Below are 18,101 nucleotides of genomic sequence, written 5' to 3' on the forward strand. Positions count from 1 at the left end.
TTAAAGAACAGGGACCCTATTTTCTTTTTGCATGATCTGAGTAACTTCCATTGAAATTACCTGTATCCTGACTGGGGAAAAACTGATACATAGGCTGGCTAGCCAATACCTAAAGACATGGTGGAAGCATATCACTTGAGTAATTTAAAAGTAGAATGGACAAAGCTTTGAAGAATAGACTGCAGCAAACATCCACAATTGGCTGGGATAGGGAGAAGGATTAAATGTGAGTGACCCAGATGTGTTTCTAGCTCTGGTTTCTCTGTTCTTCAGTGTCCTCCTCATCTTCAAAATTCAGGACAGTGATGAAGCAAGGGAAACGTGCTCTACTCTGTTTGCTCTCTACTTCCAGGAATGTGCACAAAGATTTCAGCAAGGATGAAGCATCAGAATATGCAGGGAAAGTTAATCCGCTAAAAGCAGTTTGTCAAGCTGGTAGGTAAATTCCTCTAGAATCAAGGGGTAAAAAACCTGAGCCTTAAACTAGTTTGACAGGCTTGTTCTGCTTTGGGTCATTTCCTGCTTCCCTGTGCCAAACATCAGGGTTAGAAGCAAGCCAAGTTACTGAAGACATTTTGCATGGAGGATTAGAAAATTGCAACAAAGTGATGCAACTTGGAAGACAGGGATCTGGAGTGAGTTGAATAGGTTCTGGGGAGGGTCTGGGAAACAGTGGGATGGACTAGGAGCCCCACCCCTTGCTGGGCTTATAAAGCCATCAGCAACTCAAGCAAGAGAAAGGGAGGAGTTGGGGAACAGGCTTGTTCAGTGTGCAACGCTAAGTGAAGACTGTCCAAGGGCTATTAAAATCTTAGACAACGTGCTGTCTTCGGGTGATTGTATTGCCGCATTTCCCTTGTCTCTGGGGAAAAAATGTGGCTGAGGTTTTTTCTGAGTGCCTTTCTCATTCACCTAGCAGCTGCATATGCTCCTGAACTGTAAGAAATACTCTATTCTTTACTAACTATATTTCTTTGCTGTAAATCATTCATTTATTGAAGGCATGGAGGCACAGTTGGATAATGCTACTGCTGCCACCTTTTATGCCTGGAGGCCTAGGCTGAAATTGAACTTAGGTTACAAGTGAAATGGGTTGAGTGCTTCTCCTGTGAGCACAAAACAGACTCTTTCTACCTTGCTAAACTACCACATTTAGTGTGTTTGAGCTTGTAGGCTTAGGAAAGAGAACAGTAATTGCAAGGTGCAGTGTGACAGGGTGTGTCCAGGATTTGTAATATGGGGGGCTGCAGGACAGGACTGAGGGCATCAGCAGAGCTGTTTGGGGAGCCCGGGAATAGCAGAGGGAGGGGTCTCGGGGGATTGCTGGCTGTTGGCAGAGCTGTGTAGAGCCCTATGTTAGATCTAACCGATAATGAAAAAGTCCTTGACATAACAATAACCGGTGTCTGACCTCTGCCAGACAGATGGTTCCTTCCTGTCTGCCTCCTTGTCCCTCAAACTAATCAGTGCTCTTGGATTTCCATAGGCAGTACATCCTGATGGTGCCCTCAGTGCTGCAGAGTGGCTCTCCGGATCAGGCCTGCCTGCAGCTCCACAACCTCAATGAGTCATTGTCTGTGAGCGTCGTCCTGGAGTACAGCAGTGCCAACACCACTATTTTTGAGCAGCCGGTTAAAGGCGATAGCTTCTTCAAGTGCATCAGCTTCACGGTACAGACTTTAATTTACATTGCCATATGGAAAGAAAACATGCCTGATCAAACAAGTGATCTTACAGAGCCAGCAGTGGGAGAGGAAAGGGTTGAGCAGAGGAGGCAGAAATAAGAGATGGCGGGAATAAGAAATGGGGAGGGGGTGGAAGGATGCAGAGGAGAGCTGACCTGTGAGAGGAGAGAGAGAGATGGGTAGGAAGAAGCAGTAAAGGCCCAAGAACGAGAGAGTGTTGGCAAAAGAACTGCGGGGTGTGGGTAGACATGCTGCAAGCGACAGCTCCTGGAGAGAATGGTCTCAGCTGAACAGTCTGCCCCTTATATTTGCATCCCTCCCAGGCTCCTCGTGCCACCTCTTCCCCCTTGGCTTTCATCACTTTCTCTGGCAAAGGTGCTACAGTCACGCTAGCAGAGAGAAGATCGGTGGCAATTCAGAACACGGACAGTGTTGTCTTCGTCCAGACGGACAAACCCATCTACAAACCAGGACAGACAGGTACATGTGGATGCTGCTTTACTTCAGGTCATTTCCTCTGGGAGCCTGTTTCCCGAGCTAGCGTGAGAGAGAGAGAACTGCTCTGCAGTGGGCTGGATCTGGGCTGATGGCCTAGTACTTTACATTAAAAGCTCTGCTGATGTTTGTGGTGGAGCTGGTGAAGCCACCCTCAGACACAGGACAGCACCTGGTGGGGGACTATCAAAATCCCAACTCACACACCAGTCTTTATTCACTCCACAGTCGCTCCCTTCATCCCCTGCTCTCACTGCTACTGCCTCGTTACGGCTCCCAGGCACCCATAGGCATAAAGAGGTGGTTGGAGCACTGCCCAATGGTTTTATAGATCTAGCTCCACATCTCTGGCCATGGCTGGCCTTTCCAGCTTCAAGGACATGGATAACATTCCGTGTGAGAGGCTGCAGGTTGTCACCCAGAATTACTTGCTGTGCAGACACTGGGGAATCACGCCCGAATCAGGCAAACGGCTGTAATCAGAGATGGCTGCTGCTTAATATGCTCAAAGCCCTGTGCAGACATTCATTAGATTAATGCTGACAACACCCCTCCAAGGGAGGTTGGCACATCTTACAGTGGGGAAATGAGATTGAAAAAGGGATTTGCCCAAAACCACACAGGGAGTCAGTAGCAGAACACAGGCCTGCCAAATGTCTGAGCCAGTACCTGTTCCTTCAGACCACACGCCCTTTCCTTCTGGTGGGGCAGACAAACCTCTGGAGACAAGAGTTCCCTGCTGTTGAGCCTGCTCAGGGGATTCAGTCCCATGGAAGGTTGCACCATGCAAAGTCTCTGGCCTGAAAGGATGGAGCCATAACCCACTTCATAGCAAGCACAGACCCTAGCTATGGTTTGCCTGTCCCTTTTTCAAGAGGGGAGTGCTGGAAAGCCAGCTGAAGTGAGGGTGTGGACCAAACTGGAGCTCAGAAGGTAAAAGAAAGCTAATGGTAATCTCTTGCCCTTGTCTTTTCAGTGTTGTTTCGAGTTGTTGCTCTCAACGTTCATTTTAGGCCTGTCCAAGAGACGGTGAGTGTGGCCAGACTCCAGATTTATCCAGGAGTCTCACTTGGATGTAAACTGGTCGGTGTCCCCTCATCAGCCCCTGTCCAACTTTCAAATAAGCACTTGTCTGGGGCAGAATTAGAGCTGAATTTCTGCAGAAACTGAAGGAGAAATAAGCCGTTGAACTGGAACCGTAACACAGCACATACAAAGTCCTGCCCCCTTCCCTGAAGCAGCCACACAGAGCAGCACTAGTGCGTAGGCAGCTGCGTGCCTGGAACAAGAGCCCTCCTGCTTGTGCCAAGGAAGGGACTTGATGGAGGCCCACTCCTACTGTTCCCATTTATCATGCACTGCCTATGGCAGCAGGATCACTAGCTGTCTGCAAGGGGAGAGAATCTAGACACCTTCAGCCGACACACTGTCCGTCTTGGGGCTATGATACTTACTGCAACATATGGAGGGGTTCTGGAGGGCTTCTTGACTGGGGAGACTAGGCTTCCTGAACCTTATTCTCACTCCCTACCTGGGCAGAGGAGAGCAGGATTTTGCCCTGATAAATGCTGCCAGATAATCTGAGGGTGTGGCTGGATGAGACCAAGGAGGCCTGATTCTGATTTTAGGTACAGCACTGAAACTCCATTGACTGTACTGCTTTTGGTTTGCACCAGTATAGGTGAGATCAGAAACTGTCCCAGGGTGTCTTCTCTTTATATGTTATCTTCAGCTTGTAGGGCCAAAACTAGTGGTTCTTACTCAGGTAAAATTCCTATTGAAGTCAGGGAGAGTCTTGCATGAATATTCACTGCAGATTTAGGCCCTTAATATCTAAAATTGTTTTTAAAATTGTCATTCATTCAATTCTGAAGAAAATATTGTTTCTTCAAACACTTACAATCTCTTTTCCTGGTTTTTCTTTTCAGTATCCCTTGATCACCATTCAGGTAAGAGACTTGTTTTTTAAACATGTATAAAGGTGAAATGCTGGGTGGGTGGGATGGTGTGTGTGTCGCTTACCTGGCCACATTCTGCTCTCATTTCCATTGATAGAAATACCATATAAACTGGAGAACTTTAAATATTGTTGGGCTGAACGCACACTTGTAAAGCTGGACTACCTCCACTGGGTTCCATAGAAATACCGTGCATTTCTATTTCCCCATCGCCCTGTCAAGTGTTCCCCTTGCTTTGGCTTATAATTTGCATAACTCGCCCCGTCTGAAAAGCTAGGAACAATTGTAGATAATGGATGCAATTACTAGCTGCCTTGGACCATGAAGTGTTCTAGCAATTATATGGCATGTTGTGCTTTTTTTTTTAAATTAGCGAGAAAGTTTCAGTCCCCTTCCTAGCAGGCACTTTGTGCAGCGAAGTCCAACCATTAGTTTTTGCATACAATGAACTTTAAACATTGTAGAGTTTAACACTGTTCACGAACAATGCCCTGAAAAGAACAAGGCAATTGCTAGAAAGTTTCTTTTAACCAGTCTAGAATGAGATATAACAAAAGGCTATGAGAGATCAAATAAGTTGTGAGGTAGGGTAGAAAAGTGCCTCCCTGCCACTGTCTCTTCCCTCCTCTCCTTCCAGTGGGGAAAACTGGAACAATGGAGGGGCAGTGTCCAGGGAACGAGTCTGTGTGTGGGATGAGAGAGATTCGCCCTTTCTTCCCTCTCCCATTCCTTCTTCAGATCAGCATAGAAGACTGAAACCTTCTGCAGTACAGAACAGGGTGGGAGAACATAGTGTTCATCTGTCAGTAAAAAGGGACAGCAATACTTCCCTAACTCGCTGGGATCTCTTGTTTAACTGGGTGCAGGCAAACAATATGCATTTTAATACAACTAAATGGAAGTGTAAACATCTAGGAGCAGAGCAGTGGTTCCCAACCTTTTTGGCTTGAGGGTCACAAATATCATTTTTACAGCCCTGAAAGGATACCAGCCTATAAACTCATAAAAATTGTATTGCTGTATAACACCAGTAAAGGCTACAAATCACTACGTACCTAAAGGAAACATTTTGATGCGACTGTGCTCATTTTTTACATTCACTATTGTACAGCTACAAATTACTCACAGTGTGTGTCACACTCACAGACAAAGCACTAGTGTAGATGAGTGACGGTCACTACGCACTGAAGCACGTGGCCTGGCAGCTAAGACACTGTAGGTGGCCTGCTAATGCTTTCCTGTTTGGCCTGTACTTGATTTCTAAAGTCCTGCCCCTCTCCTCAAGCATGGTGGATCCTGGCTGCTCTGCCAGCAGCCTCCACCCCCACCCCCACTGCAGCCAGATGGAAGGAATTCAGTGAGGAGGCTGCCTCCTTGCTGATCTCCCGTCTCCCTGGCTGCAGCAGGGAAACTGCAAGCATCCTATAGCCCCGTGTGCCCCACCTGGGTACCTAGGCAGTGGCTCCCTTCTGCAGCCGGGGTGATGGGAAATCAGTGCTCCCCTCCTGGCTCCAGCTGGGCTCCCAGTGCCTGTGGACCCAGGTGGAGCACTTTGCTCTGCTCCCTGCTACAGTCAAGGGGAGGGGAGCGCTGATTTCCCCTTGTAGCCCTGCAGCAACGCTCTGCCTGGGTCTGTAGGCAGCAGGTCCCTTCTGCAGCCATGGGGAGGGGAGCAGCGGGCCGCTTTGAAAGACCCCGCGAGCCCTTGGGTCCCAGGTTGGGAACACTGTGTAGGCCATTCTTACCCAGTGGGGCATTCTATGCTGGTAAGCAATGATTCTGAAGAAAGATTTGGGGTTGTGGTGGATAATCAACAGAACATGAGCTCCCAGTGCTGTGCTGTGGCCAGAAGAGCTAATGAGATCTTGGGAGGTATGAACAGGGGAATCTCGAGTAGGAGCAGAGAGGTTATTTTACCTCTGTATCTGGCACTGGTGAGTCCACCGCTGGAATACCATGTCCAGTTCCGGTGCCCACAGTTCAAGAAGGATGTTGATAGATGGGGAGGGTTCGGAGAAGAAAGATTGAAGGATAGATTGAGCTCTTTGAGGCTATTGAACCTTCTCTTTGTGAAGCTAAGGCATTACAGTCTGTAAGTCTCTACATTTAATAATGGGCCCTTCAAGCTAGCAGAGACAGGTATAACATGATTCACAGGCTGGAAGTTAAAACTAGACACATTCAGACTAGAAATGAGGTGTAAATTTATAATGGTGAGAGTAACTAATCATTGGAACAATTTAAGAAGTGTCATGGTGGATTGTCTGTCACTTACAATGGTTAAATCAAGACTGGATGTTTGCCTAAAAACGATGCTCCAGGAATTATTTTGGGAATGTTTTCTGGCTTGTGTTACACTGACGATCAGACTAGAGGATCACAGTGGTCCCTTCTGGGCTTGGAATCTATAAATCTATGAAACTGGGGAGGGCAGAGAGAGAGAGTCAGGCTAAATTCAACACGCACCAAGTTCGTCACATGGAAAGAGCTAGAAGACTTAGATTGACTATAGCCAATATACAACATTGATGAGTGTCACATATAGGTATGAACACAACTTATTTTGTTTGTGTCTTTGATTCTGGTTGCCTGTGCTAATAGCAAAACATAAAGTTCTGTGTCAGCAGGAGACAGGCTACCCAGTCTGGGAAATGTCAGCTCAGTGGAGGCTCAACCGTGTACCAGGCTTCCTCTAAGGCAAAGAAACCAGCTGTGTCTGTGCCTATATTCCTGCTCCCTCTGTCCTTAGGATCCTCAGGGCAATCGGATCTTCCAGTGGCTGAATGTGACGTCTCAGACGGCCATCGTCCAGCTCACGTTCCAGTTAATCAAAGAGCCAATCCTGGGCACCTACCGAATCATTGTGGAAAAGAAATCTGGATCTAGCACTCAGCATGTATTTTCTGTGGAGGAATATGGTAAACAGCTGCGGCTGCTGCTATTTGTGCTAGGACAAAATATTTGGAGCAAGGCCCAATCTGCCAGACTTAGACCCAGATTGCAATCCTCCCCCCAAAAGTGTGCAGTTCAGATGCAGATCTGTGTGCGGCTGGACCAAATCTCTACCCTGTCCTCAGCAGAGCCTAGAGACCTGAGCTGGAGTCCAGACTCACCTCCTCTCTGGGGTTTGGGTCTGCAGGGAACTCGAGAACAAAACCAGCACAAATTTCAGACAAATTTCAGACTAAACTACATATCCAAGCATAGTTCTTCCTAGGGTTTGTCCTTGGGACTGCCTCTTTCTTAGTTCATTCTGGTCCAAAGGGATGTTATCAACCAAACTGGGCCCACCAGAAATTACACAAGCACGGCCATACTGGGTCTGACCAATGGTACATCTACCCAGTATCCTGTCTTCTAACAGTGGCCAATGCCAGGTGCTTCAGAGGGAATGAATAGAACAGGTCATCGTAAAGTGATCCATCCCATCACTCATTCCTAGCCTCTAGCAAACAGCAATCCCTGCCTATCCTGGTTAATAGCCATGATGGACCTAACCTCCATGAATTTATCTAGTAACGGTGAAGCCATGGAACTAGGAGCTGCAGTTGCTCGAGTGTGGACCCAGGGTCTTCGGTGGGTGGGGCTAGCCTGAGCGCATCTCCCACCATCTCTCTGCTGCTATTGTTACTCCAGCTAGCTTTGAGCTACATGTTCTGCAATCACATCACCTGACTGCAATGTAGACATATGCAGTATGTCTCTATGTACCTTTTGAACTCTACTCGTCAACTAGTAAAAAGCCACAGAACAAAATGTAAGCTTCTCATCTAGATGCAGACTGGGAAAATCTCTTCCAAGGGAGATCAAGAAACTTAAGTTAAAAAGATTAAAGACTGGCACCATTAACTAACCTTATCCTAGTTTATCCACTAGCTTCCTCAGCACATAGCAAGGAGTCTAAACATTCCTTGTTCTATGGCTTGTCCTGCCTTCAGTTACACGGCAGAGCAAACCCATGAATTGTCTCTGCAGATTTACTGATAGCTAATGGAGCGTTTAATCACCATGAGCGCCAAATGCTGGATTATTTTCTTGTTCCCTTTCACCAACCCAATTCAGAGCACTCTCATTCCCGCCTCTTGTGTGTTGATAGTACTTAAACAACTGTGAGTGTCCATTTCTCACCTAGGAGCTAACGTGCCTTTTTCCTCCCCACACTAGTGCTACCAAAGTTTGAAGTTATGGTCCATGCACCAAAAAGTGTCTCAGTCCTGAATCCTGATTTCACAGTGAAAGTTTGTGGTGTGTAAGTATCTGATACAGTGCTGCAGAGAGACCAGGGGGCAGGGTGTGACCTAGCCAGAGAAAAGGGTCTGGGGGCAGACTCAGCAGCACGGGAGGAAGAGGACAAAGTAATCAGGACATCAGAAAAGGTTGATCAATATTGACTTTGGGGATAGCAGCCTCCATTTATTTGTGTACCTCTGTCTGATGGGTGGGTGGGAATTTTATTGTTTGCACAGGTGTATGGTGGGCTGTATACATAATTATCTGCTTCCTTCAGGGCCCCCTGGGATGGGCTCACCCCTCCCCAGCGGTTATTTTAGGAGTAGGCCCTGCTAAGCCAGTCTGTAGCATGGAGGTAAACCCCAGCAAGGTCTTCACCAGGCGGCCCATGGGTCCCTGAGTAAAGGCTATCCAGTGTAGCAGAGAACAGTTGGGCTCAGTCCCTTTTACGGGATGGAGCAACTCTCAAACAAGGAGATTATTACTTCCAATCTAAAGGTGAAATCCTGGCCCCACTGTAGTCCAAGGGAGTTGATTTTTACCTTCCTCTGCCTCAGAGGGTCAGCTTCATCCCAGGACATCAGTGGACTCACCCCCAGCATAAATTGGGCCCCAAATGGTGGTGGTGGTGGGGTTTTTTTTAACTATGAAGCTTAAAAAGTAGGGCAAGGCTCAGGCTTGCATTTAAACTTTCCCAGAGCTCAGGGAGTTGCTCAGATCCTGGGTTTGGCTCAGAGGTGTCTTCATTACAAAATAGATGTGACTGTCACCAAAGCATTTCAGAGCAGAAGGCCCGAAGGCCTGGACAACACTGTACCTACTTTCTGTACCTTTAGGGAAATAGCTTAGAGCACAGGGAGCTGTGGAGTTGGTCTGTGGGGAATTGCACTGCTGAAGAGAATCAAGTGTCCATAGAACAATGTTTCCTAATTTGAGGGATGCCAGACTAGTTTGGTGGGGGACCCACAGGTCAGAGATCTGGATCAACATAGCTAGAGAGAGATCCTGGATCCCCAGTCCACGTCCCTACACTCTGCAACAGGCTGCTGAGTCTGCAAGTCAAATGGCAAGTAACTCTTTGACAGCTAGTCCCCTTCCTGCCCTGCTCCTCTTGTGGTCCTGGCTCACAAGTAGAGCTTGGCAAAATATCTCAACCGGAACCTTTTTTCCAGCAAAAAACGCCAGTTCAAAGACCCCAGAACACTTTGTGAATTCATGTCCGTTTGGCAGAATTATTTCCATAGAACCCAAACTCCCCCACCCCCCAACACTAAAAAATATGAAAAATATCAAACCTTTTGTTTTGGCATTTTGGAAATGAAACATTTCTATTTTTATCCAAAACGATATTTTGTTTAGAAATTTCCTTTTATTTTATTTTGCTAAAATGATGGCAAATTCTTGAAATTGAAACAACGTTTGTTAACTTTTCAATTGCCAGAAAATGTTCATTGTCTGTTCGACCAAAAGCAGATGTTTTTTCTGATTTCCCTCCCCCCCCCTCCCGAATGGCCAGCAAACCCTGAGTCACCCTTATTCACCCAGCTCAGCTCACATGAATATGACAACAGGCTAATGAAGCAGCTGTAGCTTCTGTCCTCAGCTGGTGTGTCATTCAGTTCAGCCTTGGGTGGCACCAAGATGAGGCATCTAGTGAGTGGGATGCTGAGGAGGGACAGGAGCTGCTCGGGGACTGCAGAGAGAGGAGGAAAGTTGTCCATAAACAAGAGAGAAAGCCGAGAAAGTGAAGAAAATGTGAAATAATACAGTGAAAAGGAGAAACGAGACACAAAACAGCTAGAACAAAGGAATGAGGCGGGCAGTTGCATAGCGCCATGGACGGAAGGAGCTACATCACTGAAAAATGGGGAATCGCTGCTCTGAGAGCAAGTGTGAGGCCAGACTGCCCTATGTAAGGAAATGACAGGATGTTTCATTGGGACAAATGAGTATGGGGCAATCGAGATGCTGAGGAATAAATTCAGTTGCGATGTCCTCAGACAGTCAGAGGTGTCACCGATGTACAGGGGCTGGTATAAAGACCCTCCGCCCTTGGTGTTTGCAGGTAATTCATCTAGAAAGAAAGCGCACAAAATGATCTGGCTTCCCAGGCCTGGTGCAGGTCTTGGGTCTGTAGCCGTAAATTAGCTCAGGTCAGTCTCTTGAGCCCCTAATTGATTGTTGTTTTTCCTCCTCCACTAGGTACACCTATGGCCAACCTGTCGAGGGGAGAGTCCAGCTCAGTGCGTGCAGGGATTTCAGTTTGTATGGGAACTGCAAGAGAGACCCGCTTTGTCAGTCTGTTATCAAAGACGTATGATACACAATAGCTATTTAGAAAAGATTCCCATCCTTCCCTCTTCCTCCTGCCTCTCCTCCTTTTCTCTCCTTTCTTCCCTTCACTCCTTCCTTCAAATGCAAGGAGCACAGGACTGAGACTCAGAAGACCTGGGTTCTTGTCCCGGCTTTGGCAGTGGCCTGCTGGGTGACCCTGGGCAACTCACTTCACATCTCTGTTCCTCAGTTTGTTCCCATACGTAAGGTGGGGATAATGAAACTGGTCTCCTTTTGTATTCTGCTTTGAGATCTACAGAAGAAAAGCGCTAGACAAGAGCTTGATATTATTATTATCTTTGCCTCCTCTTCCCCATCCCCTCTTGACCTTTGAACATAAAGTGTATTTTAACTAGTTTTCACCCTTTTTACCTATAGTGTGAGTGGGTTTTGAGCCCATTTGGTGGGCGGATAGTTTGAGCATAGAATCACAGAGCATTTCCCCAGTATATATGGGGCTGATGGGGTGTTTGGCTACATGGAACTTGCTGGCTGAATATCTTCCTAATCTAAAGTGCCTGTGTCTATAGGGCTACAGTCCCATAGTAACTTGCCATAATCTATAGAGAGGTACTTCCAGAATCAGAGAGGAAATATTATTCACTGAAATAATATTGGGGATGGAGAGAGAAAATGCACCGGTTGTGTGCACCAGTTAAACATTCAGTAATCGCTCCAACGCAGCCCAGCACACATTAGAACCTGTCTCATGGGGAGAAGGGATGTTGACCAGGACACTGGGTTCTCCCCAACTTTTGGAAAAGATAAATATAAGATTCCTTCCCTTCAGGAAGAGGCGAGAGCGGCTCCCAACATCTTTGAAATGACAGGACCTTTAACACAGTAAGGCCTGCCGCCCTGCATTTCTGTCCTGCAATGTTAGCCCTCAATTCCTCCCTCAGCACAGGGCAGAATGGAGGGGAGCTTGGTTTAAAGTTTGGAGGGCAGTGCAGTGTTTCCAGGTGCTGGGCCCAACCCCAGAGTCAGCAATGGATATGAACCCAAGTCTTAGCGAGGAACCTGTATCCAGGTGCCTCTGACCCAGAGACAAGAGATCTACCAGCTAAGCCAGGCATAAGTATATTATATTGGTCTTTTGTATGAAAACTCGACTGTTCTCTTTGCTCAGGGGACTAAGCCAACACCCTCTTTGCTTCCTTTGGCAAGCAGATCCTCTGTTCTCCTGACCCTGCAGAGAACTTGGCTCTTTCCCTGCTCACTCACTGTTTCCTTCCCTTCTCAGTTGGGAAAGGATGGCTGCATCTCCCAGGTCTTCAGCTCCAAGATCTTTGAGCTTAATCGCTCTGGGTACCAGATGAATCTTGATGTGAAAGCGATCGTGACGGAGAAAGGAACAGGTAACCCCTTCCAGTCAGACAGTCAGTCAGTCAAAGGAGACTGGGGTGCGGTGATGGAAAAGGGGTTGGGGGGAAAGAGACAGCTCTGGCACTGGGTCGAATCTTTGGCTGCCTAGCACAGAATTCAATTCCCAGAGAACGTTTATTTTATAAACACAGTGATTATCTCCAAGGAAAACACTTGGTTTGTTAATTTGACTCTATTTAAGCCATGTTAAATTCCAGACTAATTAATGTCTCGCCTTCACCCTGGGCCTGTCTTGCAGGTGTGCAGCTTACAGGCTCTGCCTACGTTCCCATACTGCAGGTGCTGGGCAGTGTCCGGTTTGAGAACATGGATCCATCCTACAAAAGGGGAATTCCTTACTTTGGACAGGTAGGCCAGCAGCGAGGGACCCTCTAGGTCAAACGACTATATCCGAGGTGATAGAGGGAGTCTGCAAGGTCGGGGAGTTTGGGCACTAGCGTCCAGCAATGTGACCAAAAGTCTTTCACCAAATGAAGTCTTTTCCCCAAAGCTTCATTCTTTCTACTTAGACTGCACAGTTTAGAATGAAAGAATTATTTTCTTAGACAAAATTTGTCCATCTTTGGCTACAACTCAGTTCTTCAGTTATTGGATAGGTAACTCTGATTACAAATGAGTTTCCTGGCTTTGTTCTGAGGCCTTCTGTATATAGAAGGGAAATGTTTTGTGGCTAAATTTAAAAAAACAAACAAACAAAAAACATATTCACTAACATGATTTTAACTCCATGTTAAATGTGATTTAAGTTTCCTCCACCCATAGGTTTGGTTACTGGAGCTAATTGAAACTGTTTTGTTTTTGTTTTTTTATGTTGGAAAACAAGTTTTTTGTTTTAAGTCACGAGGAAATTTGTATTTTTTTTTGTTTTTTGTTTTTTGACAAAAAATTTCACTTAGCTATTTTTCATCTAAAAATTTGTCATTTTGTTATGGTGGAGGAAATCCCCATTTTTAAAATTCTTCAAGTAGAAGAAAGGAAGGGGGGCATTAAAAAAGTAAGATGAAGTTGGGAAAATAATTACTTTCTCTTTAATGTTTTTCGCTGGCAGAAGATTGGTGTAACTCTCTCAGGGTATGTCTACACGGAAATGTAAACCTGAGCTTGAGCCTGGACTCAAGCCAAACCCCTCTTGCATCCACACGCCAACTGTGCTGTCCTAGGGCTCAGAGCCCTGGTCCTAGTGGACTCTGCAGGGCTGGAGGATCTGTGCCTATGTTTAAACTGGGACCTAGCGCCTGACCCCTATTGCTTTCCTGGGGGCATGCAGCCCTGGCTCGATTCGGATCCCAGAAGACCCTTTGGATGTATCCTAGAGTCCTGGTAGTAAAGGAGCATTGCTGCCTGTCTGAGCGTGCTCCCGCTTCCTGCTTTGGCCATTCCTCGCTGCTGCATGGAGCTTGCTTAAAGAAGGGAGCAAAGCTGATGGTGGGAGTTGGCTCCCAGATGCTGGGATGTTGGGGGGGATCCTTCCCCTGGCCATGCTGAGCTGGGAGCCCTGCTGCTCCCCTTCCCTGCAGGGTGGTGCTTGGTCCTCACTCAAATCGCTGGCCCTTGCTCCCCCACCCTTCCAGGCAGTGTAAAGTTTCAGGGCGGTGAGTGGGAGCCAGTCCCAAAACTTCCCCGCAGCATCTCGGGGATCCCTTAACTCTGCATCTAGCGGCTGGGGCAAGGGATCCCTGGGGGCTGTACAATGCACCCTAATCCCTGTGGATGCATTCACCACTCCGCAGCCAGACTGAGTCATGTGTGCTTTCCCTCTGAAACCTTCATTTGGTGTCAAACTTCAAAACAAACAGACAAAAATAAATAAATTAAAAAAAAACCAAACTCCACCCAATAAAACCACCTTTCTTGAACATCCCATTTCAAAAAGTAAGGCTAGCAAAGTTTCATTGTAACAGTCTGACAGCCCTAAAGACAGGCATCCTAATTCTCCTCCGAACAGGCGCACCTGGGCTGTGTTCTGCCGGTGTTGCTCAGCCTTGCGGTGGAGAGCCCAGTTCTCCGAGCAGATGGTCGTTCAGGATAAAGCCTTCTCAGAGTGCCGTCATTCTATTGAGACAGCCACCACAAGGGCTAGTTGTGCGGTGTATGTACTCACAGGCTCCTTATGGGCACCTGCATTCCTAGTATCACTGTAGTTAGGAAGCAGAGTTTTTTTCCCCACAGCGCACCATGTTCCGAGGGGTAGCGTGCTGACATTAGGGGTGGGTGGCTCGGCATTTTGGGAGATGTTTACTTTGACTAGGGTCTGTACACTGAAGCATGGACACCAGAGCGCTAGGTTCGAGCATCAGTCAGAAAATTCCTAAGCTAGGGTTAAAATGTGGTGTAGCTGCTCACACCCAGGGTTCCCGCTATAGGTGAGGTGACTTGAGTTGCACTAACCCTAGGTTGACATTGCTGTGTAGACATACCTTCAGAGAGAGCTTATGGAAGTGTTACTTTTAAAAGTGAAAGTCTTACTTTCTCTGCAGGCGTTGCCTTTTACTTTAGAAGTTCAAGTATTACTCCTTCTTACTTTTTTATTATTTTAATATCCCCCTCCCCGCCCCATGCACACATACTTTTTCCAGTAGGGAAAAAAGGAAAAGGGGGGGGGGAGGGAACTCCACCCTCCCCCAATCCAACAAAGCCAACCAAACAAATAAAATGAAACAAAAGAGAGAAACCAACTCCCACCAAACACATACACCCCAGTCCATTCCTAAAACCAAACAAAACTGAGAGAAGGTACTCATTTCCCTGTACCTTTGAAATGAACATTTTGAAAGTATCAAAATTACAGGCATGTATTTAACTGATTTTTTTTCCACATTTTTTTTAAATGAAAGTTTCATCAAGCTAATTGTTTGTTTTTAATTAGTTTAACAACTTTTCAATGAAAACCTTTTTTGTCAAAAAGTTTGGACCAGCTCTACAACTAAGACATTTTTAAAAACAACTCTGTTTACAGTAAGGGCAAAATTGAGTTGACCATCAATTATTGTTTTCTAAAGCAGTGCTTTTTCCCAGTAAAGAGACAAGTCTAATTGGGTCTTTGGTTCCCAGCTCTGCTTCATTACTTTACTCTCCAGGGATTCTGAACAGGGAGTTAACTTGTTACCTACTTATTTAAGTTGGATCTTGGCACTCTGAAATGCCATTTTATTAACCATACCATCTAGCTCTGGGTTTCCCTTGGCTTGCAGGCGCGCGTGCGCGCGCACACACACACACACACACCACTAAATAGCATTATTCCCTGAAAAAAACCCACATCATTATTATTATCCTTGAATATGTGTGGGTTAGAACTAGGGCACAGAGAGGCTGGAAGCTGGAATGGGTTCAAAAACCAGAGATGGAGGAAGATAATGTCCAACGAGGGGGAAGGAATCCTTGAGCCAAGGAGGAGAAGGTAGGTGAGAAGGAGTGTGTCCTTAAACTGAGAATGGGTAGTGGGGATGGGGCAAGCAGGGGACGAAGGGAGAACTGTATGTCCTTGCACTGAAAAGGGTGATGTAAGTGAAGAAGTGCACCCAAGGCAGTCCCACACCTGCTAAAATGGCCGCAGTGAAAGTGTAACTGCCATTTTAGCTCTTGCATATTTGTTTGAAAAGGTGGGGTTGTACTAGATGGGAAAACAAACACGGGCAAGACATGCATGTCCATACTAGAATGGATTGGGGACTGAAAATTGGTCTTCTATTACTGAGACTCTGGTATTCCCTTTTCCTTTAGGTTAAACTGGTAAATGAAGCTGACTCCCCCATCACGAATGAGATTGTCCAGCTGTTCCTCAATGACAAGAATATAGGCAACTACACCACGGATGGGAATGGCACCGTTCCGTTTTCAATTGACACTTCTGAAATGTTCAATCCTCAGTTTAGCCTGAGGGTGAGTACCTGAAGAACTAGTGGAGAAGGACTGTATTTGCATGAGAGGCACTTTGCTGGGGAAAGGGAGGGCTGCTCTCCATCCGTTCTCTAGAACATGTGTCCAAAGAGGATGGGATGGGGGTTGTATTCTGGTGATGGACTCTGCCTTTCTCTGGCTCCTTTCATACTCCCATGGTCACAAAGCACCTTAGTAAGTAGTGAGCTAAATAGCTAAGTTATTACAATGATTGCAAAAGCAAATATGACAGCTTCTGTGTGCTCTACAAGATCAGTAGCTGACTTTGGTAGGAGTGGACATGCTGGCCGGGAGCAGTGAGGCAAACTGTTGGGATAGGAACAAACAAGGGAGTTGATGGATTTAGCCTTTTTTCTTTTTTTCGATTTCTTTTTATCTTGTCTACAAAATGACTGTGACTTTCACAGATTTGTTTGTTTTCTGCTCCTCTGATCATTTCTCTGCTTTTCCATCAACTCTTGCCGGGAATGGTCTGCTGATCACTCGCACTACCTGGGTAGTTGGCTTTAGATAAAATACCTTATCAATGGCTTGTGAATTTCAGTCTCTTATATGTGCCAATGACTTGCTGTTATCACTGCCTCCCCAGTGAAATAGCAGTTTGTTCTTTTCTCCCCTTCCCTCTTTCTTGTCAGGTGATATATAAAACCAATGACAACTGCAACGCCATTGGTTGGTTGATCCCCTACTATCCTGAGGCCTATTACTCTGTCCAGCGCTTCTACTCCCAGACTAACAGTTTTGTGAAGATCAAACCCCAGCCAGAGGTGCTGAGGTGTGGCCAGCGGAAGTCAATCACAGTGCACTATATCCTGAACAAAAAGGCATATGGGAAGGCCACCAGTATAAAATTCTACTATGTGGTAAGTGTCGTGTGGCTTCTCTGTTTCCCTAAAAGAACTCTGTCTGGGATCTGCCCAGAAAAAACCCCAAGCACTGATTTCTCAAGTGATTGTTATCCCTAGTTATGGAGAGCCCAGATTCTTTCCTTGCCGGCTCTTCCTTGATCCACATTTTTTGCACAACTGGGCAAATAAGTCTCCAAAAGCAGGGACAGGATTGGGGTGGAAGAATTATATCTCTGTGTGGGAAATCCCGGACATGCTACTCCTGACTTCATATTGAGCCAAGCAGTTACAACAACCCTAATTACATGCTGCCTATTTTGGCTATCTTCTTTGAACTGGGTTGTTCCCCTGGCTCCTGTCTCATGGTGTCTTTCTGTGCACAGGTGATGGTAAAGGGCAAGATTGTCCTCAATGGCCAACTGCAAGTCCGAACCAGTAGTGGCAAGTATGGTTGTTTTTTGGGCAAAAATAATGGGAACTCGGAAAACAGGCAAAGCTTCTAGGATCTGTGCAGCGGGCAGCACTAGGGCAGTACCTCTTCCCACATGTATGTGTGCACTTGGTGGTGGAGTCAGGCTGGTAGTAACCACCTAAGAGACCATTGTTGAATTAAGGGTGGCTGCCCAACCCATCAAACTCACCACAGAGGCAGTGGGAGGAATCAATGGCCTAAAGAGATCCTCCCAGAGGAAAACTGGAGTATATTGGATTTCCTGAGGAGACTCAGAGTGTGGCTAAGGGAATAAGGGAGTGGCACATACCTTGTGAGATGCCTGTCGTTGGGATGTTGGATCTGAATTCTGATATGGAGTCTGACTGGATTTTTGGATATGCCTCCAAACCTTAATTCTAACTTGGGTGACATATTGACCTGAATCAAAACCCAGCAACATCATCAGTCCATCTCTACCGTCTTTCCTCTCCATACCAACTCAATCCAGGATTATCCCCTTACCATTTTACACACTGGCCAGCTAGGATGCAGCCTTTCTAACAGTTCTATGTGATTTTCTTTTATGACTTGTGCCTTTCCTCCAGTAGCTCCAAAAGGCACTTTCTCCATCCCACTCCTAGTCAGTGAGAAGCTGGCTCCTGTGGCCCGGATGTTTGTCTACACCGTCCACCCTGCCAGGGAGCTAGTGGCTGACAGCGCCAGATTCCAGATTGAGAAGTGCTTCAAGAACAAGGTGAGTGAACATACGATGTTTCTGGGGTTGTGCATCTTTTCTCCTATGGAAGACCTTTATTTCCCCTATCGCCATCAC

General features: G+C 46.5%; 1 protein-coding gene across 1 annotated transcript in view; it reads left to right on the top strand.

Moving 5' to 3' along the window:
• Positions 1 to 845: 845 nt before the first annotated feature.
• Positions 846 to 18,101, top strand: part of LOC137154943 (ovostatin-like) — a 48,994-nt gene continuing 31,738 nt past the window's right edge. The window contains 14 exon segments of the mRNA XM_067550787.1: positions 846 to 938; positions 1,487 to 1,670; positions 2,009 to 2,165; positions 3,157 to 3,209; positions 4,109 to 4,129; positions 6,888 to 7,056; positions 8,303 to 8,387; positions 10,571 to 10,682; positions 11,946 to 12,060; positions 12,327 to 12,436; positions 15,812 to 15,970; positions 16,624 to 16,851; positions 17,220 to 17,277; positions 17,875 to 18,023. Coding sequence (XP_067406888.1) covers positions 874 to 938; positions 1,487 to 1,670; positions 2,009 to 2,165; positions 3,157 to 3,209; positions 4,109 to 4,129; positions 6,888 to 7,056; positions 8,303 to 8,387; positions 10,571 to 10,682; positions 11,946 to 12,060; positions 12,327 to 12,436; positions 15,812 to 15,970; positions 16,624 to 16,851; positions 17,220 to 17,277; positions 17,875 to 18,023 — 1,665 coding nt within the window. The 5' untranslated portion in view covers positions 846 to 873.

Source organism: Emydura macquarii, unplaced genomic scaffold, assembly GCF_026122565.2.
Source record: "Emydura macquarii macquarii isolate MOO-44397 ecotype Brisbane River unplaced genomic scaffold, CSIRO-AGI_Emac_v2 contig_1343, whole genome shotgun sequence".
NCBI classification, from domain to species: domain Eukaryota; kingdom Metazoa; phylum Chordata; order Testudines; family Chelidae; genus Emydura; species Emydura macquarii.